At 40.3% G+C, this 24,249-nt stretch overlaps 2 protein-coding genes and 1 long non-coding RNA gene across 3 annotated transcripts; all 3 read left to right on the forward strand.

The window, feature by feature from the left end:
* The first annotated feature begins 1,723 nt into the window (after nucleotides 1–1,723).
* LOC109168448 lies at nucleotides 1,724–3,058 on the forward strand. The gene has a single exon (XM_019317473.1). It carries the CDS (start codon nucleotides 1,724–1,726, stop codon nucleotides 3,056–3,058), a length of 1,335 nt encoding a protein of 444 aa, XP_019173018.1.
* Nucleotides 3,059–18,418: 15,360 nt separating this feature from the next.
* Nucleotides 18,419–19,639, forward strand: LOC109168577. The gene is made up of 2 exons (XR_002052104.1): nucleotides 18,419–19,077; nucleotides 19,173–19,639. It is a non-coding gene; the product is annotated as an uncharacterized LOC109168577 (long non-coding RNA).
* A 1,189-nt stretch (nucleotides 19,640–20,828) lies between these two features.
* LOC109168461 (uncharacterized protein At1g66480-like) lies at nucleotides 20,829–21,575 on the forward strand. The gene has a single exon (XM_019317486.1). The coding sequence runs from the start codon at nucleotides 20,838–20,840 to the stop codon at nucleotides 21,417–21,419; it is 582 nt and encodes a 193-aa protein (XP_019173031.1). The 5' UTR covers nucleotides 20,829–20,837; the 3' UTR covers nucleotides 21,420–21,575.
* Nucleotides 21,576–24,249: the final 2,674 nt, after the last annotated feature.

The raw sequence follows: 24,249 nt of genomic DNA on the forward strand, positions 1-24,249 counted from the left end.
AAGATCCTCATTTCTCTTGTGAGTGATTGTTGAGTCTTTGAAGTTGATTTCCCTCCTTAGTTTTGAAATGATATATATTGTATTCCTGTTTCAAATGGTTTTGATTATATATATATATATATATATATATATATATATATATATATATATATATATATATATATATGTTATTTAACACGTATTGATGGGTTACCGACAATATTTGCTGACCGGGTGTTATCCCTTGATTCTACAGGTTTTGAGTAGTTGCTGAGAGCGCTAGATGTGGATCGCTAGATAGAGTAGCTACCATGTTCAGACGTTACCTTTTGTTGGCCTGTGAGCCTAGCTTAGCTACCTGTGTGCCTAGATGTTTTTTGTTCTGTTGACTTGTTGGTTTTCCACCTGTGCACCTATGTCTGAGATAGGTGTGGCATAACACTTCTCCGATTTTTAATTAAGTTTCCGCTGCTGTTTTTCTTTCGATGTAAGCACATAATTAAACCTAGTTGTCTACATAATAAGGATGAATGTGAGTCATGTCTAATAAATGTGTGCATATATATACAAATTTATGTACATTAATGAATGAGTTTAGAATTTGAACGCACACAAAACCAACACGAGTGTACACATACTTTTAAAACCTTGCAAAATATTTAAGTGCACATATAATAACACGTGTGTGCACAAATTAACCCAGAGACAAAATAATAGACAATGGCCATGTTTGGTAAATGGCGGATCCGCCAAAATTTTGGCGAATCCACCATTTTGGCGTTTTGGCCTTGGTCAAAACACCAAAAAACCGTTTGGTAACTCAACGATTTGGAGCAGCGGTTTGGGATTGACATTTTGGAGAAGATTATCCTTCCCTCCTTCCCCAAAACACCCTCCATTATAAATAAATAAATAAATAAATATAAAAATAAAAAATTTAATACTGTCTTCTGGAATTGAAGCTTGAGGCTCTTTAATAAAGAAGCCTCAGACTTCTCAACTCTTACACATCCGATGTGGGATGCGCAAGAGTAAAACAATTGAAGGGAGTTGAGCTCCCTTTTATAAGGGAGCTCAACTCCCTTTTTCTTTTAAATTTCAGATATGGGATGAAATGATCCCACATCTTTTTTGTTTTTTTTTTCTTACTATTATTATTATTATTATTATTATTATATGTATACCCTTTTGGTCATTTTAAATGTTAACCGCTAATCTAAACAGTTAATTTTACCAAATATCTTTTTATAAACCGCTGATACAATCTGCTGGTCAAACCCGCTAACACAATCCGCTATTTATTAACCGCTAATACAATCCGGTACCGCTAACCGCTGATTGCCAAACAAGCCCCATGACTTGACATAAATGACGACGTGCACACTAACGAATTTAATCAGCAGTGCACACAATGCCCAATTCAGTGCATACTACACACAATATACTTTGAATAAATGTTCACACTGAAATAGAAGCGCACACACAACCTTATAATGGACATAACACTACAATGCAGTGCACACTTACGGCATACCTTAGCCCCCTAGATGCACACATTTACAGATACACACAAATCTATACAAGAGTGCACAGTGAGGGAATATGAAATTCACACATATGGAATTGAAAGTACCAATCCTACCAAAAATATGCCTCATAAAATCATTCATAACATTCAAAAATAATAATATCAAAATTCTAAATGCATACATGATGTAAATCACGGTGTCTCATTAATATTATTATGCTCTATGGAACGCCGGAAATACTTCCACCGCCCGCTACCTCTACGGAGGAGGAGGACATTCTCCAGCGAAGTAAAAAGAAGACGAAGCGTATCTACTCGGATAGAGATGGTGATCCCTTGGAGATGGAGTTGGAGGAGCCCAATGGATCTAGCCATACGCCAGGTGATGGTTATGAGAGACAAGGCAACCATCCAAGACACCAGCAGACAACCCAAATTCCGTCGTTCAGGGCTGCCTTGACCGGCATTAGTGACAACACAAAGAGCAAAACTGATGATGTATCTGACGATGAAGAAGATGAAGAGGGAGATGACAACCCAATATGCCCAATGATCAGACTGACAAAGGACGAAAAGATCATATTGAGAGGCAAATGGAAGAATACTTTGATAATCAAAGTCCTGGGTAAAACGGTGGGTTACAACTACTTACTGAGGCGTCTCCGAACCATTTGGAATCTAAAGGCGGGAATGGATTTAATTGCTATTCCAAACGGTTATCATTTGGTAAGGTTTTCGTTTGTCATTGACTATGAGCATGCGAAACTTGGAGGGCTATGGACGGTCTTGGATCACTGCCTGGCAGTAAAGGAATGGGAGCCTGATTTCGATCCTATGCGGGATGACACACAAAAGTTGTTGGTCTGGGCAAGATTTCCCTGCATTCCTATAGAGTACTTCGACCAAGACTTCTTAATGAGGGTGGCAGATAAGATTGGGAAGGCGAAGAAAATTGATACTGCAACAAGTATAGCTCCACGAGGTTTCTTTGCGAGGATATGTGTAGAAGTTGACATCACCAAACCCCTGGTGGCTACATTTGAACTCAAGAACAAGGTCAGGTCAGTAGAATATGAAGGGTTTCACCTTATTTGCTTTAAGTGTGGCATGGTAGGCCATCGGAAAGACGACTGTAAGGGAGGGAAAACCGGAGAGGAAGTGGAAACGCCGGTTAACGGAGAAACAGGCCAAACCAGCGGCGACGTGACGGAGGGAGTAATGGCCACTAAACCTACATGGAAAGATGGGGATAATCAGGAGGGAATTACGGGAAGCAGAGAACCGTTGGGAGATAGATACGGCAAATGGATGATCGCAGAGAGAAAAAAGAATTATTTCCATAATAAGGGACAAGCCAATTGTAGTGGTGAAAGAAATAATAACGGGAAGGGCTCTTCTGCCAAATTAAATAAAGGTAGCAACCAAAATGATATCTCAAATAATTTTGAAAAGGAAGGTTTTAAAATATGGGACAACTCCAGATTTAGCGCGCTGGCAAATATGGGAGAAGATATGCAAGAAGAGGCTGAAGAAGAGCAATTTATTTGTTAGAAGAATAAGGGTGGTTAGAATAAGTTGTTTAGTCTTTCATTTCCTTTTAGAATTATGTGGTTGGGAGTCTCTTAGCCTATGTATAAATAGGCTTCTATCTTGTACAGTAAATACACAGAAATATATATACGGTTTCTACAGTTTCTACATTAACATGGTATCAGAGCGTAGGAAGTGAGAGTGAGTGTCTGGGAACGACGGACGCTGCCGCCTCAAGAAGTCCGGTCGACGTCGGAGGTCTCACGCGCCGCCGCCGCCGAGCAGCTCCAACTCCACGCGGCGACGCGTGAGGCGTTTTCCGGCGACGTCGCCAGTCAATTTTTGGTGCTCTGGTCTCGCCTCGTCGTGCTGATTCCAGGGAGATGGGGTGTGTTGAAGTTTTTCCGTCTGGTTGTGTCTTCTAATGAAAGAGGTAGATGCAGTGTGTATTTTGTTTACTGCGTAAGGTTGGTGTGCTGTTTTTCCTGTTGATTTTGTTGGGTAAAGGTTAAAATGGCACAAGAAAGGAATATCACTGTGATTTCCATGCCATCTAAATTAATTGACATAGTTTTGGCTCCGGATGGGTCTAATTTTCCTGAGTGGAGGTTTTTGGTTAAAGTAAATTTAGATGGTATGGGGAAGGGTGATCATTTGGAAAAAGAGTTTCCTACAGATGCTACAGCTGGGGATTGGAAAACTACTGATAAAGACTTAATGTCACGTGTAATTAATTGCATTGATAGGAGAATTATTTTGTCTATGCAACACTGCCAAACTGTTAAAGAAGTATGGGATTTAGTGAACAAATGGTTTAGTGGAACTAGTAACTTGAGAAAGTTGTATCAGTTATCTTAGGAAGCATATCGATCTAGTCAAAAGGGGCATGAGCTTAGAGATTACTATTATGACTTTAAAAGTGTATTTGTTGCTTTGTGTGCTGCGATGCCAATAACGAATGCTGTGGATGAAATGAAAAAACAACGTGACAAATTACTTTTTTTTAGTTGGATTGCCAGCCTGGATAAAGAATATTATGTTATTAGATCTCAACTACTAGGAAATAAGGACTTGGAATCTTTGGATCAAGTATTTTCCATGCTACAGAATGCATCAGGAAATAATGATTCAAACGAGCCCCAAGAAAGAAATGCCTTTGTGTCACATGGTAATATGGATCCGAGTGCCCTGGTAACCCAAGGGGGGAGTACCGGTGAAAATTATGGTTCTCGAGGAGGGGGTAATAATCGTTCCAGAGGATGCGGGGGTCCTTGGAGAGGTCGTGGAGGCCCACGAGTTTGTTTTAATTGTGGGGATCCCAGACTTTTTCCAAATCAGTGTCCTAAGCCGCCAAGACAACAAATGGATACTAATATGGCTTCCACGTTAGAAGGTCACGCGGTAGTGATGATAGATGAGGTGTTTGCTAGATTCAACCAGATGAAACTTTCTTCTTCCTCGCAGTTTCCATCCAGTCAAGTGCCTTCCTCCGCAACGTTTGTCCAAACAGTTAATTCAGTTGCTTGTGTTTCTTCTGCGTCTCGACAGTGGGTCATTGACTCAGGGGCTTCTGAGCATATGACAGGTAATTACAATATTTTCTCTACGTATTTGCCCGTCAGTTCTGGTCATACCGTTACCCTAGCAGATGGGTCTATAGCCACTGTTTTGGGTAAAGGTAGTGCCACTGCAACTCCCTCGTTACCCCTTAATTCTGTGTTGTACCCCCAAAGTTTCCGTTCAATTTTCTCTCTATCAGTCAAATAGTTCGTGACCTAAATTGTTCTGTTATGCTTTTTCCTGGCTATTGTCTGTTCCAAGATCTTTTGACGAGGAGGATTATTGGTAAGGGGAAGGAGGTTGGCGGCCTGTATGTCTTAGAGCGTTTTACGTCGCTCGAGAACGTCTCTACTGGTTTGGTGAGTAGTGTTTCCCCTTTTCAATTGCACTGTCGATTTGGTCACCGTCTTTGCCAGCGTTAAAGAAGATGTGTCCTGGTTTAGAGTCTTTAACTGTTTTGCAATGTGAGTCATATGAGTTTGCAAAACACCATCGCATTCCTTATGTTTCTCGGGTAAATAATAGAGTTGATTCTTTATTTGAATTAGTTCATTCTGATGTTTGGGGTCTGTGTCGGGTTACGTCCAAATGTGGCTTCCGATATTTTGTAACCTTTGTTGATGACTTCTCTAGGTGTACTTGGTTGTATCTCATGAAGTCTAGAATTGAATTGTTTGATGTTTTCCAGAGTTTTTGTTCTGAAGTGAAAACTCAGTTTAATAAGACTATACAGTGTTTAAGAAATGATAATGCTCAAGAATATCTTCTTAAATCCTTTTCGATCTTTATGAGTCAAAATGGTATCATACATCAAACTTCCTGTGTTTACACCCCCCAACAGATGGTGTTGCAGAAAGAAAGAACCGCCATTTGTTAGAAATTGCCCGTGCCCTTTTGTTCCAAATGAAAGTGCCTAAAGTATTTTGGGCGGATGCTGTTCACACGGCTTGTTTATTTATCAATAGGATGCCTTCCTCTATACTCCGTGGTTAAAACCCATACTCAGTTGTGTATCCCTTCAAACCTTTGTTTACCTTGCTTCCCAAGATTTTTGGTTGTACGTGTTTTGTATAGGATGTCCGTCCACTAAAGGGGAAGCTTGATCCTAAATCCCTTAAGTGTATCTTCCTGGGGTATTCTCAAACTCAAAAAGGGTATAGGTGGTATTCCCCTGATTTAGGGAGGTATCTGGTTTCGGCTGATGTCACTTTTTTGAGGAGACCGTGTTCTCTGATAGCGTTCTTGGGGTAGGGTGCCGGTGATAGAGGAGGATTTTCTTACTTATACTATCACAATTCCTGTACCCACAGTGGAGTCTGTTTCTGGGGTTGTATCCTCCGTTACGCAAGTGTATTCAAGGCGACCTCGGGATGGAGTTGTGTTACGGTCGCACAGGTGAATTTTCCTCCCCTGCCACAACCTCCGTCAACTGATCTTCCAATTACCGTGCGAAAAGGTAAACGTAGTTGCTGTCATCCACTTTCTTCCTATGTTTTTTATGGACATTTGTCAGAGTCTTCTCGTACCTTTATATCCAAACTGGATTCTATGTCTATCCCTAAAATGTTGTGTCAGGCTATATCTCATGAAGGGTGGAAATTTGCTATGGAGGAGGAAATGGCAGCCCTTGAAGAGAATCAGACTTGGGATCTTGTCCATCTCCCCGCCGAAAAGTCTACAATTGGATGTAAGTGGGTTTACGTTGTCAAGCCAAACCCTGATGGATCGGTTGCTCGGCTTAAAGCGCGGTTGGTGGCTAAAGGGTATGTACAGACTTATGGAGTTGACTACACGGAGACTTTTTCTCCGGTTGCCAAGTTAACTTCTGTGCAAGTTTTTATTTCTCTAGCTGCTATTAATGATTGTCCGTTATACCAGTTAGATGTCAAAAATGCATGTCTACATGGTGGTTTGACAGAGGAAGTGTATATGGAGCAACCACCTGGGTTTGTTGCTCAGGGGGAGAACGAGAAGGTTTGTAAGTTGAAGAAATCTTTGTATGGATTAAAACAGTCTCCCAGAGCGTGGTTTGGGAGGTTCAGTAGTGTTGCTATTGAGTTTGGCATGCAACGTAGTGCCTATGATCACACTGTTTTTTATAAGCATTCTAACTGTGGCAGCGTTTTGTTAATTGTCTACGTGGATGATATAGTGATTACAGGTGGTGATGCAACGAGAATTGATGCGCTCAAATCTTTTCTTAAGAAGAAATTCCACACAAAAGATCTGGGACTATTGAAGTACTTCCTTGAAATAGAGGTCGTTCGTTCTAAGAAAGGTATATTTCTTTCACAACGAAAATATGTGCTAGATTTACTTGAAGAATCTGGGCTCTTAGGGTCGAAGCCTTGCGAGACTCCTATGGACCAGAGTGTTAAGCTTGTAACCGGTGATGGGGAGCCTCTTGAAGATCCAGAGCGGTATAGTAGACTGGTGGAGAAATTAAATTACCTCACTATCACTCGTCCGGATATTGCTTTTCCAGTGAGTGTGGTGAGTCAATTCATGGCGAATCCGACAAAAATCCATTGGGAAGCTGCAGTTCGAGTTGTGAAGTATTTGAAGAGTCCTCATGGGAAAGGAATTTTGTACGCCAATCATGGGCATGTGAGTGTTGAGGCCTTCTCTGACGCTGATTGGGCTAGGTCACCGAGTGACAGGAGGTCGACAACGGGGTATTGTGTGTTCCTTGGTGGCAACCTAGTGTCATGGAAAGTAAGAAGCAGGGTGTTGTGGCTCGCTCTAGTGCATAATCCGAGTATAGAGCAATGGCTCATGTGGCGTGTGAGGTGACGTGGCTGTGTAATATTCTTGGGGAGATTGGTGTAGAGGTGAGTGTGCCAGTTCCTTTATGGTGTGACAACAAAGCCGCTATACACAATTCAAGTAATCCCGTGTTTCATGAGCGCACTAAACATATTGAGGTAGATTGTCACTTTGTACGGGATAAGGTTCAGCAAGGGCTACTTTCTGCTGTTCATGTTAGAACTGGTGATCAACGGCGGATGTGCTTACGAAGGGCCTTAGTAGAGCCAGGATTGAGTATATTTGTAACAAGTTGGGCATGATTGACATCTATGCTCCATCTTGAGTGGGAGTGTTAGAAGAATAAGGGTGGTTAGAATAAGTTGCTTAGTCTTTCATTTCCTTTTTGAATTATGTATAAATAGGTTTCTACCTTGTACATCAAATACACAGAAATATATATACAATTTCTATAGTTTCAACATTAACATTATTTTGGAAAGGCTTGATGGTCCAACTGGTGCGCTGTTATATGGTAGAGGCAGAAGGCCTTCGGTTCAAGTTTCAGAAGCTCAGATCAATAATGATATACAGGGAAAACGAAGATGAGGGGTTATAGAAAAAGGGGAAGGGAGCAAGACGCGCTCTACTAATAGAATAGGAGGACATCAACGTTATCTGAACAGGCTGCAGACTTCGAATTCCCTACTCTCAGTTGAGGATACGACGGAGGAAATAGAATAACCAGAATGACAGTTTTGGAGGATGGCCAAGTTATAGAAGAACCGCATCCCCAACTGCAAAGAAATGATGGGGCGCACCACCATGATCCTCTGGACGACACTGCTCTTTCCGAAGGCGAAGGTGAGGAGGGGTTGCTTTCTCTTGATACGATGGTGGACATTGAGACTCCGACTTCTGTCGGGGATTCGGGTGTTCTTGTTCCTCAGTGAGTTTTTTCTTTCTTGGGTGCTTTTTTTCGCGGGTTTTATGATTATTATGTGTTGGAACTACCAAGGGGCCACCTCTAGGAGTTTCAGGCGAGCCTTCCTTCTTACATTAAAGGAAAATAAGCCCGACGTGGTTGGGCTGTTTGAACCCAGAATTTCGATTCTAACTGCTGATCATGCTTGCAAGAAATTTGGTTATGACAATTGGCTTTGGGTTGAAGCTGTGGGTTTCAGTGGTGGCATTTGGATACTATGGAAATCAGATGTTACTATGGAGTTTTTGGTTACACGCAATTTATCTTCGCTCAAATTAAAAAAGACAAAGAAACTCTTGATCACGTTTCCTTTGTCTATGGGAGCCCAACACAGAGCTTAAGAAGAAAGCTATGGGATGGTTTGGACTATGACCACCTCAACATAAAGGGAGCTTGGTTATCGATAGGCGATTATAACATTGTTATGGAGGCTGAGGATATTATAAATAAAAAAAAAAAAATCAGAAGCTATAGAAGTGCAGGAATGCGAGACTGGATTTTCAGACATGGCTTGATAGACCTTGGTTTTGAAGGAACACAGTTTACCTAGACTAGGGGTAAGGATTGCTCAACCTTTACTGGCACTAGACTCGACCGAGCCTTATGTAATGTTGAGTGGTTGAATAATTTCCCGGATACGAGAGTCAAGCACCTGCCAAGAATTGGTTCTGATCACTCGCCGATTCTGGTTGAAACAACTAGAAAAAACGAGGTCACAAGGAGGTCCCATTTCCAGTTTCAGGCTGCATGGACCAGACACCCAGATTTCCACAAAATTGTTAAAGAGAATTGGGATAGCGGCAAGCTTCTGGAACAGAATCTTCGCATGCTGCAGACCAAATACATTGATTGGAATATGAACTTTTTTGGTAGCATTGAAAAAAGAAAACGGAAGCTGACGGCAAGAATAAAGGAATCCAAAGATGCATGGGGGAAAATCGCATAATGGCTTGTTAAATCTAGAGAACAAGTTAAGAAATGAGCTTGAAGAGGTTCTCTTTCAGGAAGAACTGAGTTGGTTCCAGAAGTCAAGAATGGAATGGATCCAATCAGGAGATCGAAATACCAGCCTTTACCATGCAGCAACCAAGGTTCGAAGAGCAAGAAACAAAGTGCATGCTCTCAAGGACAACAACGACGCATGGGTTTCAAACAAGAATCTTATTAAGATGATGGTTAGAGATTATTTTGTTAAGCTCTATGCGGCTGAGGAGTCGGTTGAGTCTAGATATGAGAATATTGGTGTTTTTCCTAGCATAGGCGAATTTACCTGGAACACTGTAAATAGAGGGGTTGGCAAAGAAGAAGTCCTAGCAGCCCTAAAGGCTATGGCACCGCTTAAAGCCCCAGGTCTGGATGGTTTTACTCCCATGTTTTACCAAAAGTCCTGGGATACAGTTGGAGATAGTCTTGTCAATCTCGTGAGGAATTTCTTTGAAAATGGAAGTTTACCGGAAGGGCTGAATCACACAAACATCGCCCTTATTCCTAAGGTCAAGAATCTCGAAAGTGTCAACCAGTTGAGACCTATTAGTCTCTGCAATGTAGCCTATAAGCTGATTACAAAGGTCATGACGAATCGTATAAAGGAAATCATGCCGTATCTCATTTGCCCAAATTAGAGTAGCTTCGTTGCTGATCGTCAGATCATTGATAATATCGTGATATACCAAGAAATCCTCCATACAATTAGGATTAACAAGAGCAAGAAATGTTACATGGTTCTCAAGATTGACATGGAAAAGGCGTATGACCGCTTAAACTGTGACTTTATCTGTGCCACGCTCCAGGACATTGGCTTTAATGATCAATGGATTCGGAATGTTATGCATTGTGTTGATTCAACAACCATGTCGGTTCTCTTGGAGGGAGAAAATCTTGACACGTTCAAACCTAAAAGGGGAATTAGACAGGGGGATCCGATATCCCCTTATCTCTTTGTTCTTTGCATTGAAAACTTAAGTCATATCATCAATGATGCCGTGGCTCGGGGTCTCTGGAAAGGGATCAATGTGGCGCGTACATGACCAAGTATATCCCACCTCTTTTTTTGCGGATGACATGGTCCTGTTCGTTGAGGCCAACGAGGCTCAAATAGGGATTGTTATGAATTGTCTTGACATGTTCTGCATGGCCTCAGGTTAAAAAATTAATAAACAGAAGTCTAACATCTTTTTTTTTTCTAATAATGTGGATAGGAACGAAGCAGAGAGACTTGCGTCTGTAGCCGGGATACCAGTGACGGATGATCTTGGAAGATATCTAGGCGTACCTTTTCTACATGGACAGGTTATGGCCGAGCATTGCAAAAACATCATAGAACGAGTTAGAGGAAGGCTTGAAGGATGGATGACAAAACACTTGAGTCTGGCAGGAAAACATGTTTTATCAATCAGTAATTAACGATATACCTTCTTATTCTATGCAGACGATGTTCATCCCAAGAGGAGTATGTGACACCATTGACAAACAAACGAGGTGCTTCCTATGGGGAGGGGATGAGCAAATGAGGAAAACCAGCCTAGTTAACTGGAAAACTGTTACGCAAACAAAGGACGAGGGAGGCCTGTGCATCAAATCCATGCGCCAATTGAACGAAGCGCTGCTGGAAAATATGGGTTGGAGAATCTTCAAGGAAAAGGAAAAGACGTGGGTCAAGGTTATCACTAATAAATACATGAAAGATGGGATAAATATTGAAACCATGAAGAGAAAAAAAAAATGATTCAAACTTGTGGAAGGGGATTTGTGCATCGGCTGCAACTCTTGAAGCAAGTATGAAAATGGTTGTAAAAAATGGTCAAGCACCCTGTTCTGGATGGACTGCTGGCTCGGGGAGTCGAAGCTCAAAAACTGGGCGATCGGCCCACTTAACAAAGATGAAGAAAAGTTGAGGGTATCTGATTATTGGGAAGACTCAAGAAGATGGAGCTGGGAGAAAATTGGAGTCCTTCTACACTATGAGAAAAGAAGTCAGTTAGCGGCCACAGTCCTCCTTCGAAACAATGAAAGGGAGGATACGGTAGGGTGGAAGCATAGTGACACAAACATGTTCACTACCAAGTCGGCTTACAATATAGCAAACTTGAAGGAGCAAAAGGAAAGAAACGAAAGATGGGGGAAAGTATGGAACCTGCGAGTACCTAATAAAATTCGCACTTTCATATGGCTAATTAGGCAAGGAAGAATAATGTGTAATACAGAGAGGAAGAAAAGAGGCTTTACGGAAGATGAGAGATGCCATGCTTGTGGGAATGAGAATGAAGATGTTGATCATGTAATCAGGAGATGCCCAGTAGCCAAAGTGATTTGGGAGAGGATTAATGTAACCAACACGCAAGGTATTTTATCTTCTTCTTAATTCATAGATTGGCTTGATACTAACTTGACAGGGAACAAGAAGGGAACCTTGAGAAAACGGCAAAATGCTAGATTCGCGATAACTGCATGGTGGATATGGAGATGGAGGAACAACAATGTTTTCAATAACGAGGAGCTACAGGTGGACAAGAAAATCGCATGGTTAAGGAAGCAGTTCAATGACGTTGAAAATGCACTGGAAAGGAACTCAGGCCCGGGAGAACATACTCATAGAGAAAGAAGGAGGTGCAATCCATAGACTCCACCACCAACTTGGTGGATGAAGGTGAATACGGATGGAAGCTGCAGTGGAGGAAACGGTGGAACAACGTGCGGAGGTATCATCAGGGACGAACAAGCCGATTTCATTCGAGCTTTTTCCAAGCGTCTAGGGACGAGTAGTATTACTCCTCTAGAAGTTGAGCTTTGGGGCATCTACACTGGGATCATGCAAGCACGTAACATGGGTTATCACAGAGTTATCTTTGAAGCAGACAACGAAAGAGCCATAAGTCTGATTAATGAAAACTACGAGTACGAAGGTCCGAGTAATAATCTTGTGTATCTTTGCAGAGAGGCCAGATCTTGGAATTGGGAGATTATTTTCAAGCACATCCCAAGGGAGAAAAACAAACTGGCAGATCTCATTGCGAGTATGGCCACCAACGACGTTAGAGACGAATGTATCTATGAGGTAGCCACAGAGAGCATGCAAAAGTCCCTCCGCGACCACGAGCTTGGGCTCCTTGGTAGCAACACTATTGTGAGGGACCTGGGGCCTTCCCCTCCCTCTTCTTAAAAAAAAAAAATTCTAAATGCATACAAAATTACTAATTCACCCCTCCATACACATGTAAATAAATAATTCAACGAATATAAAAAAAAAATCATTATCATATGCGAGCCCGAGATCAAATGCATATATTAGCCCATAGTTCTCATGAGAAGGGTTCTCATATAATCCTCAATACATACATACATACATACATACATACATATATATATATATATATATATATATATATATATATATATATATATATATATTAAACTTACATATATAATATATATAAGGGCTTAATGCATGAAGAGAATGACTTTTTTTTCCCCTCATTTTTTATTCCATTGTTCAAAAATAGAGAAAAAGAATGGTAATAAAATATATAATTACTAAATGATTTGAATTCAATAGTAGGATGTCAAAAGTACGCCAACAAACTTGAGAAGAATGTATCAAATTTAACAGTAAGGTATAAAACTCTCAAACCAAACATCACTACAATGAAGATAAAATCCATAAAGATTAATTAAATTTATAATTTTTATTCAAATTAAAATTATGATCATATTATTAGTTCAAAACCTAAAATGATTATTTCCCTGTAAAAATATATGCATTATTGCTATTTCCATTTGACATTAGGGGTGTGTTTGGAAACCCGAAAATTATTTTCCGGGTTTTTGGTGTTTGGCTAGGAATGAAAAAGAGAAGTCAAAGGAAAATGGCATGTAGTCAATGAAAAATAAGCAATCTTTTCCGGAAAATGACTTCCCTTTTTTTGGGGGGAAGTCATTTTCCACTCTTTGTTCTCTTCAACAGCCAGAGGTGTTTCAGGCTTCCACCCTCCATCAACACCATAAAGGACAGAAAGAGAAGTTGCACCGCCGAAGACTAGTGCCACCGCCGTCGATTTGTGCGTCGCTGCTGCCACACTGACTTCTTCGCCGGAAAACAGGAGATGCCATTGGACTGCTTGCACTGCCGGAGATGATTTGTGTGTCGAATGAGAGAGATGCCATTGTTGCTCGCCGCTGCAAAGATTACGCCGGAGACGGAGAACTCACCGGAGAGGAAGAAACCCAGGTCCGCCGTTGCTCTACCCAACCACTGCGTCCGGTCACCGCCGCTAGCCACCATCGCTGCTGGTCTAGAAAAAAGAAAGAGAAATGAAGATGAAGAAATTCGCCGCCGGATCTGCTGTTAATCTGCGAGAATAAAGAAAGAGAGACAGAGATGAAGAAATGAATTTCTGGGAAGAAATGAAGAAATGAAGAAAGAGAGACGGAGATGAAGAATTCATGTTGTTAACCACCCACCAGAAATCAATTTTTTGGAAGAAATGAAGTCAATTTCTGGGAAGATGAAGTCTGGACAGTTGTCAAATATTATGTTTATAATTATTGTAATGGATTACTTATTATTTAGTGTTTAATGAATATTATTGGGAAGAAATGAATATTATTTTCTTTTGAATTTTTCATTTTCCTACTCTTTTTTGGAAAACGAACCAAACACACAAAGACAATTTTCTGTTGTGCAACTAAACACCGGAAATGAAAATGTTTTCTGAAAAATGACTCATTTTTCAGAAAACATTTTCTAGAAGTCATTTTTCTACTTTCCAAAGGGACCCTAGGATAGCAATGGAGCACGGGGTAAAGACATATACCCACCCCTTGTCATTGCACTCCTGCAAATTATATTATGAACTAGGATCTACTTTGCAAAGTGGATTTTAACTCATATATATAAAGTGTTGTTTTGTCAAAATTTATAATTTATTGTAAATATATATATGATATTATGATCATTATAATGCATTTATGATATCCTTCTTTCAAATTCCCCATTATGTATATGTATATACAACGTACAATTATGAATTATCTAGTGAGAATGTGATTTTTGAACAATTTTCTGAATTTTTCTGAGTTTCCTCTTCTTCTCTTCCTTCTCTTGTATGGTTCTGTACCTAAGTTTGTAATTTATTTTTTAATAATAACATTAAATCAAACGTTAGGTTTTAGTAATTGTACATATAAACTATATTATATTATTCTTTTTCTTTTATTATAAATATTACAAAAATATTTCATATTTATTTATATAAGTTTCGATTGTGAATCGCACGTGACAATATTTAATTATAAATTAAAAAAAAATGAGAAAATGTCAAAGGTTTTGTAATTGAACGGTATAGCTGCGACTTCTCAAATGAGAAGTTTCATGTCAATAGTACTCAAAAAAAAAAAAAAAAAAAAAAAAAAAAGAGGAAAAGAAAATCATTCAATACAACTTGAAAATAGACTTTCAAAATTCAAACTAATTAGTGAATAGTTTAGTTTGCAAATTATTTAACAAACTAGGTACAAATATGAACGAAAGAGGTATTCGGATAATACCGTGCCTTATAAACTTTTGCTACCAAAGTGTTTGGATTAGTTAGAAACCGCCAGTCATGTTTTCCTAACATCACCAAATTAAATTTCCGTAGATCCTTAAAACCCAGACCACCATAATTCTTGGGAACACACAGCTTATCTCAAGCTTTCCAGTGGATTCTCCTGTCCGTTCCACTGCCCCACCAATATCTATTCATAGTTCTCTCAATGGACAAAGTGACTGAGTCTGGCAAGAGAAATATGCCCATTGTGAAAGTAGGCATTGCCTGTGCCACACTTTTTAACAAGACTTCTTTACCAGCCTGTGATAGCAGTTTTTTATTCCATGACCCTATCCTTTGCCTGATCTTGTCCTCCACATAAGCAAGCTGCCTTCTTATTTCTTCCCACAAACGAAGGAAGACCCAGGTATTTTTCAAAATTTGGGGCTTGGTCAACCTGCAGGCAATCTGCCACCGCCAATCTTTCGGCCTCCTGCGTATTTCTGCTAAAACAGATATTAGACTTATGAAAATTTACCTTTTGACCAGACAAACTCTCATAACGATTCAGGCACTGTTTAATCACCGTAGCCTCTTTTGTGGATGCAACCATTGGAAATTGTCCTAGTTATTGCTGGAGAAGTATTATGCCAGCACATGATATTATTGTGTCTGGTGTAAGGCGAAGGGTGGGTAATGGAAAATCAATTTTGATATGGGACATCCCTGGTTGCCTGATGACCCAAGCCCTTTGGTTCAGACAGAAATGCCTATACAACTAAGAGAAGCGCCCGTTGCTGGACTGATTGATCAACAAACAAATACATGGGATCCACATATCCTATCAGATATATTTATCCCAGAAGATGTGAACAGAATATTGATGATCCATGTGAGCCCAGATTATGAGAACTCATAGTATTGGTTGGGTGATCCTAGGGGAGTATATTCAGTAAAGAATGCCTACAGGAAGCTGGTTGGTGACTATGCATATGCCCCAGGTGCTTTTGATAAATGGGCAACTATATGGAAATTAAGGATTCCACCCAAGTAGAAAAATTTTTTGTGGAGGGCAATTTGTGATATCCTCCCTACCACGAACAATTTGATTTTAAAGAGGGTAGAAGTAGAACCAACATGCAATGTGTTGGTTTGGCTCATGAGAATATTATGCATGCATTAGTTCTTTGCAATTATTCTAGACTTGTATGGGATGTTACATGCTTACCCGTTATGAATGTTGTTACGGACTCTTTTCCCTCATGGATTATGGGTGTATTGACAGTTTTAACATAAGAGCAGTTTTGTTTGGTGTTGGCTGTGCTATATCATCTGTGGAAGACCCGAAATACGGCGGTATGGGAACATTCGCTCCTGCACCCAACATCCGTGCGCCGGCATGCCGTGGCAGCTCTGCACGCCTACGATCAAAGCCACCCGACAACCCCCAGCCGGAACCATACGGCTGCATCACCCACGCCGTCACATACACGCCCACGGTGCTTCATCGACGCTGGTTTCAAGCCAATGACTGGCGAAGCCACATACGGAGCAATTTTATTAGCAGCGGACGGGACATTCATTGCAGCAACAAATGACAGTTTGCCAGTTTGTTTCTCACCGCTTATGGCAGAGGCCGCAGCTTGTAAGGAAGCTTTGTCTTGGTTAAGGAAGAAGAATATTATGATGGTTGATCTTCTTACATATTGTTCCGAGTTGCGCAGCATTTTACATCACACCTCATCGACTATATTATCCTATGCTGGAGTCATGATAGACCATTGTAGACTATCTATGGCTTTATTTACTTATTGTTCTATCCGTTTTATTTCTAGACAGCTTAATTTACATGCACATACATTAGTTTCGTTAGCTTTTACTCAGGATAACTCTATGTACTGGGATGCTATCCCTCATGACTCTATTGCTTCGATGATTAATTAATACAATCGGTCCGGTTATTTAAAAAAAAGGTACAAATATGAACAAAATCCTTTAATTTGCAAATCATTTAACAAACTAGATACAAATATGAACAAAATGATTCAACCACCACATATTCCACTCGAACAGTAAAATGGTTCCATACATACATACAAAATACGGAAGTTTTCCGTAGTAAAAGAAGAAAAATAATTACACATCCAACTTCCCGACAATCCTCCCCCAAATCCAGGACCTTTCAGATTCCGGGCAAATCGTATTATTCATCGCCGAGAAATATCAGAATCTCCGGTCATCGCAAAATGAAACGGAAGAAATGGTCGGAGGTGGAGGAGCAAACTCTACTGAGCAAGTACGCAGAACTGCTGAATTCTGGAGCTCTGTTGAAGCTGAAGACGAGGGAGAAGAAGTTCAAGCCCATCGCCGAGCACGTGAACGCGGTGCACCACCTCCATGACCCGGTTCTCTTCCCCTTCAAGTGGTCCTGGCGCGACGTCTCCATCAAGGTCCAGAACATGCGGCACCAGTACCTGGGAGTGAAGCAGAAGATCCGGACACCGAACAATGAGTTCAATTGGAAGGATGGCGAGAACCACTGGGAGAATTTCATGAAGTACAAGGAAGTGTTTGGGGATGTGGAGTTGGAGATCAAGGATTGCAATTTTAATTGCAGTAAGAAGTTCGGCGATGACCCGTTTGCTGATGGAGGGATGCTAGGGTTAGGGTTAGGGTTTGGGATTGACAGTGAAGAATCGGAAGAGGAGGAAGAAGACGAAGACGAGGAGGAGTTGGGCGATGACGTGGGAACCAGTGAGGAAGCTGAATTGGGAAATGGCGAGAGAGTTGGTGATTCTGAGGGGAAGAAATTGAAGAAGGGAATTTCACAAAAGAGATTCAGAATGGTGGGTGCTAGGCTATTGAATTTGAGGGATGTGGTGTTGAGGAGGGAGGAGAAGAGGAGGGAGAGAGATTGGAGTAGGGAAGAGGAGATGATGGAGAGAGAGCATAGAAGGAGAGACACAGAATTACAGAGAGAAAGACATGAAGAGGAGAAGGAGAGTGAGTGGGAGATGAGGGAACTGAAAATGGAAGAGAGACAGATGATGTGGACAAAGAAGGAACTGGAGACAAGATTGAGGCTCGAGAGGGAACTTGCAGAGGAGAGGCAGCGGCGAATCAAGTTAGAGGAGAAGTGGGAGGAGGAAGAGATGGAGTGGAGGGAGCGATTGGTTAGTATGCAGCTCGAGCACGAGAAGCAAATGATGCAAATGCATGCTGACGCTTGCCAGAATCAAATGCAGATTCTGGGCGTCATGACTCGACTCATGTGCCAATTCTTTGGAGTTGCGAATGATGGATTGGGCACATTGCCTCATCAAGTTTTGCAGAATTTGCAGCATCCCGGAGGCTTGGAGGACAATGGGAAGCCCGATGCTGCTTCGCCTTCTGAATTTTGTAGACTGTAATTAACACCCTTCTCATACTCTCTTATATTCATACATTTAATACTGAAATAAGATGTTAGATTAACTTATTCATGTGTATCCAATAAATATTGTAATAGAATCCTTTTCAGAAAATTTCACCTCATTATTATATGCAAATCCTTTAGACAACTGAATAACTTCGAGTTTCCTCTATTTGCAACTCATTCAAATGCTGATCACTATGATGAATGTAATATGGTTTGTGCTGTTTATCATTTAGTGATAAAGGAACATGTCTTCATATTTAAATTGCACTATAACAAAATAGGGGGCCAGTGTTAGACACAGCAGGATTACAGGAATGGTGGTGATCTATGGATTCAAGAAAAAATTGTTATAGAGAGTACATAAACAAACAATCTTGGATGAATCAAGGTCAGAATTCAGGATTGGAATACCATCCTTAAAGCTGGTTGGTAGGGCTCCTTTCTCCTTTTCATTTTTCTTGATTTTTTTTTTTCCAGCAATGATACTAACCATTCTTTTATAGAAATTCTCTATGGGCATTCAGCTTGGCTGGTTACGGCAAGAGTTGCAGGATGAGGTGGATTAACTGTAGTTAATATTCTAAGGCCAGATCGGAATACTTAATCTTTGCTCAAGCTGAAGAGGACGTTGGAATCAAACTTGATGCCTTCTTGGGCAACCGATACACCTTTTTGCTTACCCACACTATTAATGCTTCTAGTTTTCTCATGCTATTTCATTTCTTGTGCAGCCAGACGTTTCACTACATAACTTTTACAATGATAATGATGACTGCAAAATAAGACTCGTGCAGCTTAGGTAATGAGTGTAAGTTAACTCAATGCTTCTGAAACTTGCTTTTAGCAGAATAGAACAAACTAGTTAAAATTCAGTCCTAGATCACGCAGTCGCTCACTGTGCAGGGGCAGTTTACTTATAAACTGCTGCTATATATAACAGCATACTTTGAAAATACTTATGCAGTTTATACCCCTCATATAAATCTGGTTTTAATTGCTGTTCAGTTCATAGTGTGACTCAACAATTAAAGTATATGTTTCGGCTAAACTAAAAGTCTGAATAGATATCAAGAAGACAAGAAGCAACAGTGTCGCTCTCGCGTTTTAGGTGGAAATACTTCAATATGGATCTCGAGGTGGAAATGTGGGTATTGCTTGATTTTCCCACTGCACAAGGAATGGACACAAATCATTTCAGAGAGCACAATCAAGAACAGAGTAGGTAAGGGAAAGCGAGGCAAAGCTTATCAATCTGTGAAGTAGAGTACAAGAATCGATGTATGTCGATAGGAGCTTTAGTTTGTAGACATAAATGCATTATTTTTCCAGAATTACAGTCGTTATTATGCAACAGTACTCAGATATTTTCATTTTCTTGACCATATTCCATGGTTAACTATCAAAGATGTTTACTTCACCTTTGACAATGAAAAGATGAATAATTTATAAATGCCTTCGAGTAAAGTTTGTCCATGTACTTATCTGCTTACAGGCATGTTTTTGAGACCATGTTTTATGTTTATATATATATTCAGAAAACACATTTCTTGTCCAATCATACAAACAGGGTGTAGCCTCAGTGTCCCACCACCCCTTTATATCCATTGCCTATTTGGCATTGCTTTCTTGAAAGAGATTATAGAAGAGTTGACAAGAAATTCATATATAGTCGGCTACCTTTGCTTCTAGAAAGAATTTTGTCGTGATGGATTTGGATTTCCCTTTTCCCATTCATTATCTTATTCACCACTGTCGTTTCAGTGGGAATCTTCCTTGAATTCACATATTCACACAATATTACTGTGAGAACTATATATATATATATATATATATATATATATATATATATATATATATATATGTATGTATGTATATATATATATACATAGAGAGAGGGGCCAAGTTCCAATGCGGTCAAACCTTAACGAGCGCGGTCAGTGCAGCCACACCATTAAGTATGCAAACAGGCATCAATAGTATTAGGAAACGCACAACAAAAAAATGCACCAATGCATAAAAATCACACCATTAGGTATGCATAAACGCATCACACTGTGTTAGAGACGCACAATTAGGTGTGAGGAGGTATGGTGCATTTTTTAAGTGTGTTGCGTTTTGTGGTTCATTGGTGCATTTTATTGTTGTGCGTTTTCTAACACTATTGGTCTATTGGTGCGTTTTTACCTACCTAATGGTGCGCCACGCACCGATGGCATGTTAAGATTGGCCGCATTATTTGAGCTGATATATATAGTGTAGTTGGCCCAAAATTTCTCTGGTCCTAACCTGATAAGATAATGGAAGGGTAAGTAAGTAAATTAGGGTGACTTAGTGACCTATTAGGTGGGAAGACTAGTGTCAGTGTTCATAAAAAGTCTACTACATTAATTAGGTGCAACTCTCAGGTTTAGACCGTCAAGACTATCTTATGTTTTTATTTACAATCTACTATTAGAAAGTAATTGAGATATCTGTGTGCGGAAAATATATATATATATATATATATATATATATATATATATATATATATATTTATTGTACTATTAGATTGATAGACAGTTTATTTATATGATTTGCTGGTGTACCCAAGCATGCTTGCACCCACCACTTGTTAAATACATTCCCTGTCACACATTCATATGCAGAACTGAAAGAATGGGGAACGCCATAGGAGGGAGAAAGAAAGCAAAGGTGATGAAGATCGACGGCGAAACCTTGAAGCTGAAAACGCCGGTGTCAGCGTTCGATGTTGTTAAGGATTATCCTGGGCATGTCTTGTTGGACTCAGAAACGGTGAAGAGGTTTGGGGTAAGAGCGACGCCATTGGAGGCGGCGCAAGAACTGAAGCCGAAAAAGATTTACTTTCTGGTGGAATTGCCCAAGTTTCCTCATCACGGCGAAAGAGTGCCGAGACGGATGAGGTCTGGCGTTCACATGAGCGCCACGGACCGGCTAGAAGCGCTCATGAAGATGCGAAGGTCGACTTCCGATGTGTCGCCGGCGGTGAGAAGGGAATGGGGGCCGGTTCAGATCAAGTTGAGGCTGCCCAAAGCTCAGGTGGAGAAGGTGATCGTAGAGAGCAGGGACGAAACTGAGGCGGCGGAAAAGATCATCAATCTTTGTATACGTGATGTCGACAAAGGCCGTTAGTTTAGTTGTGTGTTGCCGACATTTGTGTTGTCTTAGGTTTTTTTTTTTAATAATATATAAATAAATTGTACTCCGTAAATAGTTATAGTGGGGTATTTTACAATGTCACAATTAGGAATGTTTTGTAAAGTTGTATATTATACTTTGTTTGTGGCATGGGATTTCCTGTCATCACTATTTGAAGATGTGTATTGGGTAAGCTGTGCTGGATTGACAAATCACACAAAAGAAATAAATTGTATTAGAAATAAAAATATCATATACGACGTGATTGATTGAGAGAGTGTTGGCAAAGTCAACATACAAATAGTATTACTTTCCAAAGACATACATAGTACATCTTTACAAAATACACAATATTGTAATTATAGTATTTGTAAATTTCCTTATTTAGTTTACAATAAATTCTATAGTATTGATTGTAAAATTATTAAAAATAAAAAGTAACAGAAATATATTTATATAATTTTTTGTATAAGTTGTGTTAATTATTAAATATAAGTCGATTTGTAGCATTCAAAAGAAAATATAAGTCGATTTTTTTTTAATTCCCAATATTTTCAGTATATATATATATATATATATATATATATATATTAAAATTTTTTGTTTATTAACATAATTAGTTTTTCTATTAAGTTTGTCAAGGAATTTTTGTTTGCATTGCAAATTCTATGGTAAAAGAATCGAGTTGAAGTATGGTCAATTCGAGCATTTTATGTATGATTCAATAATAAATTAAAATGTTCCTGAAAGAGGTGACCACATTCGATTCTTGTCAATACTTTATCAGTTGATCGAGCTTGTCATATAAGATTTTCTTATTGTAACTAGTCTATCCTCTAGCGTCTTATTACGTAGGAGCGTGATTTACCCAATACATACTATTGAATTAGATTGCGAGTTTCTCATGTCATTAAAACAACATTAAAATAACCTTTAAATGGTTGGCTAGTACATGATGATTATTGTACTCAAATATTACAATTCTAATTTTTGTCATCATCACCTTCTTAGTCACATTTGTCTTCCGAGAAATTGGTTGAAAATTTATTAATAATGTATTATATGAAAATTGATTCATTCAACCTCAATATTCGTATTCATAGTATGTACTACGGAGTACTACCTTACAATTAGGTCTATAACTAATTTGTATTAACTTGTACTTTAATCGATTTTAACCCACCCCAATATAATGTAATAATCTATAATTATCATTTTTAACTAAAAACCCACCTAATTGAATTGTTTCTTTGGCAAGTTTCATGATATGTTTTATTTCAACTAAAAATTTATCTAAATATTTATATTTGTATATTATATGTTCAACATGTCCATCCCCGTACTTATTACTTTTTGCTAAACTTCAAACAACACATGGACCATACTTATCATAGTCTCTTTTATATGTCAAACACATAATTTTTTGCATGAATCTGAATCTAATACTTATTAGTAATTAGTTATTATTATGATTTATGTTATGTACATTATGTAGCTTAGTATGTTTGATCTAGTCTTAAGCCTATTAGTTAGGACTTTATATTCTGATTGTATTATTGTACCTGATTACTGTTAGTGAATGAATCAATAGCTTCCACTCTCATCTGGTGTCAGTTAGCCAGTAGACATCCTCTCTCCTCCCCAATCGACTTTCTCTCTCCTCTCCTTCGACGATGTCGCAGAGCTCCTCTGAGCGCACCCTCACAACCACCACTGTCTCCTCCCCAAACACCAACCCTAATTCCCTCAACAGTGCACACCACTTTGTGTCACTCAAGCTTACCAACCGAAACTACCTTTTTTGGTGAACACAAATCATCCCGTTCCTTCATGGTCAGGGCCTACTCGAGTACGTAGATGGAGAAAACCCTTGCCCATCGTCGGTCTTGGAGATCCCCGCTGGCGACAACTCCGACGATGCCTTCTCCTCCGCGACGAACCCGGCGTATGGCGCATGGGTGCAACAGGATGCCTCCATCCTTTCGTTGCTCATCTCCTCCATGTCCGAGGAGGTCATGTACTTGGCCGTTGGTTAGACGACCTCTCGCGGCGTGTGGAAGGCGGCGGAGACTACGCTCGGATCATCAACGCAGGTACGGTGTTTCAACCTTCTGGGAAATTCCAGTCCTTACAGCAGGGAGATAGCACCCCATCGGAGTACTTGGCCGAGCGCAGCTTTTGGTTGAAGACCTCGCACTCGCCGGACGCAACATGACGCTGGAGGAGCAGAATCTGTATGTTTTTCGGGGTCTGCGGCCGGAGTTCTGGGCGATGGCGGCTTCCTTGGCGGTCACCGCACGCCAGTGTCGATCCCACAGCTGGCGGATTATTTGCAAGCTCAGCAATTCATCCATGCGGATGATTTTCTGGTTGGGCCGCCGGCAATGGCGAGTGGCTCACCCTCGACGTTATACGCCGGACAAGGCAGACGACATCAAGGTGATGGTGGCAGACACTCACGTGGTGGACAGGGGCGTGGGGGAAATCAACGCGGTGGACGGGGCGGTCGTGGCCGAGGAGGTGCACCGCGATGCCAAATCTGTAGATTGCAAGGCCATACGGCCGTCTACTGTTACTGGCAGTATTCCGAGCCCCCACCGTCCCAGGCGCATGTCGCCGTTGCAGGTGAAGGCGGTGCAGCGTTGGAGGTCACGACGTAGTTACCAGATACCGGCGCTTCAACGCACGCCACTCCGGATTCCGGCGTGATCGCGCATTCTGAGGACTATCACGACGGCGATGTCCTCCGAGTGGGTAATGGCACAGGTTTGGCGATCTCGTGTGTGGGTCATGCGTTAATTCCGTCTATTTCGAAGTCACTAAA

The sequence above is a fragment of the Ipomoea nil genome, unplaced genomic scaffold, assembly GCF_001879475.1.
Source record: "Ipomoea nil cultivar Tokyo-kokei standard unplaced genomic scaffold, Asagao_1.1 scaffold3199, whole genome shotgun sequence".
NCBI lineage: Eukaryota > Viridiplantae > Streptophyta > Magnoliopsida > Solanales > Convolvulaceae > Ipomoea > Ipomoea nil.

Coding starts and splice junctions, on each gene's coding strand:
- LOC109168461 (XM_019317486.1), top strand. CDS start 20,838: ATGATTTGCTGGTGTACCCAAGCATGCTTGCACCCACCACTTGTTAAA.
- LOC109168448 (XM_019317473.1), top strand. CDS start 1,724: ATGCTCTATGGAACGCCGGAAATACTTCCACCGCCCGCTACCTCTACG.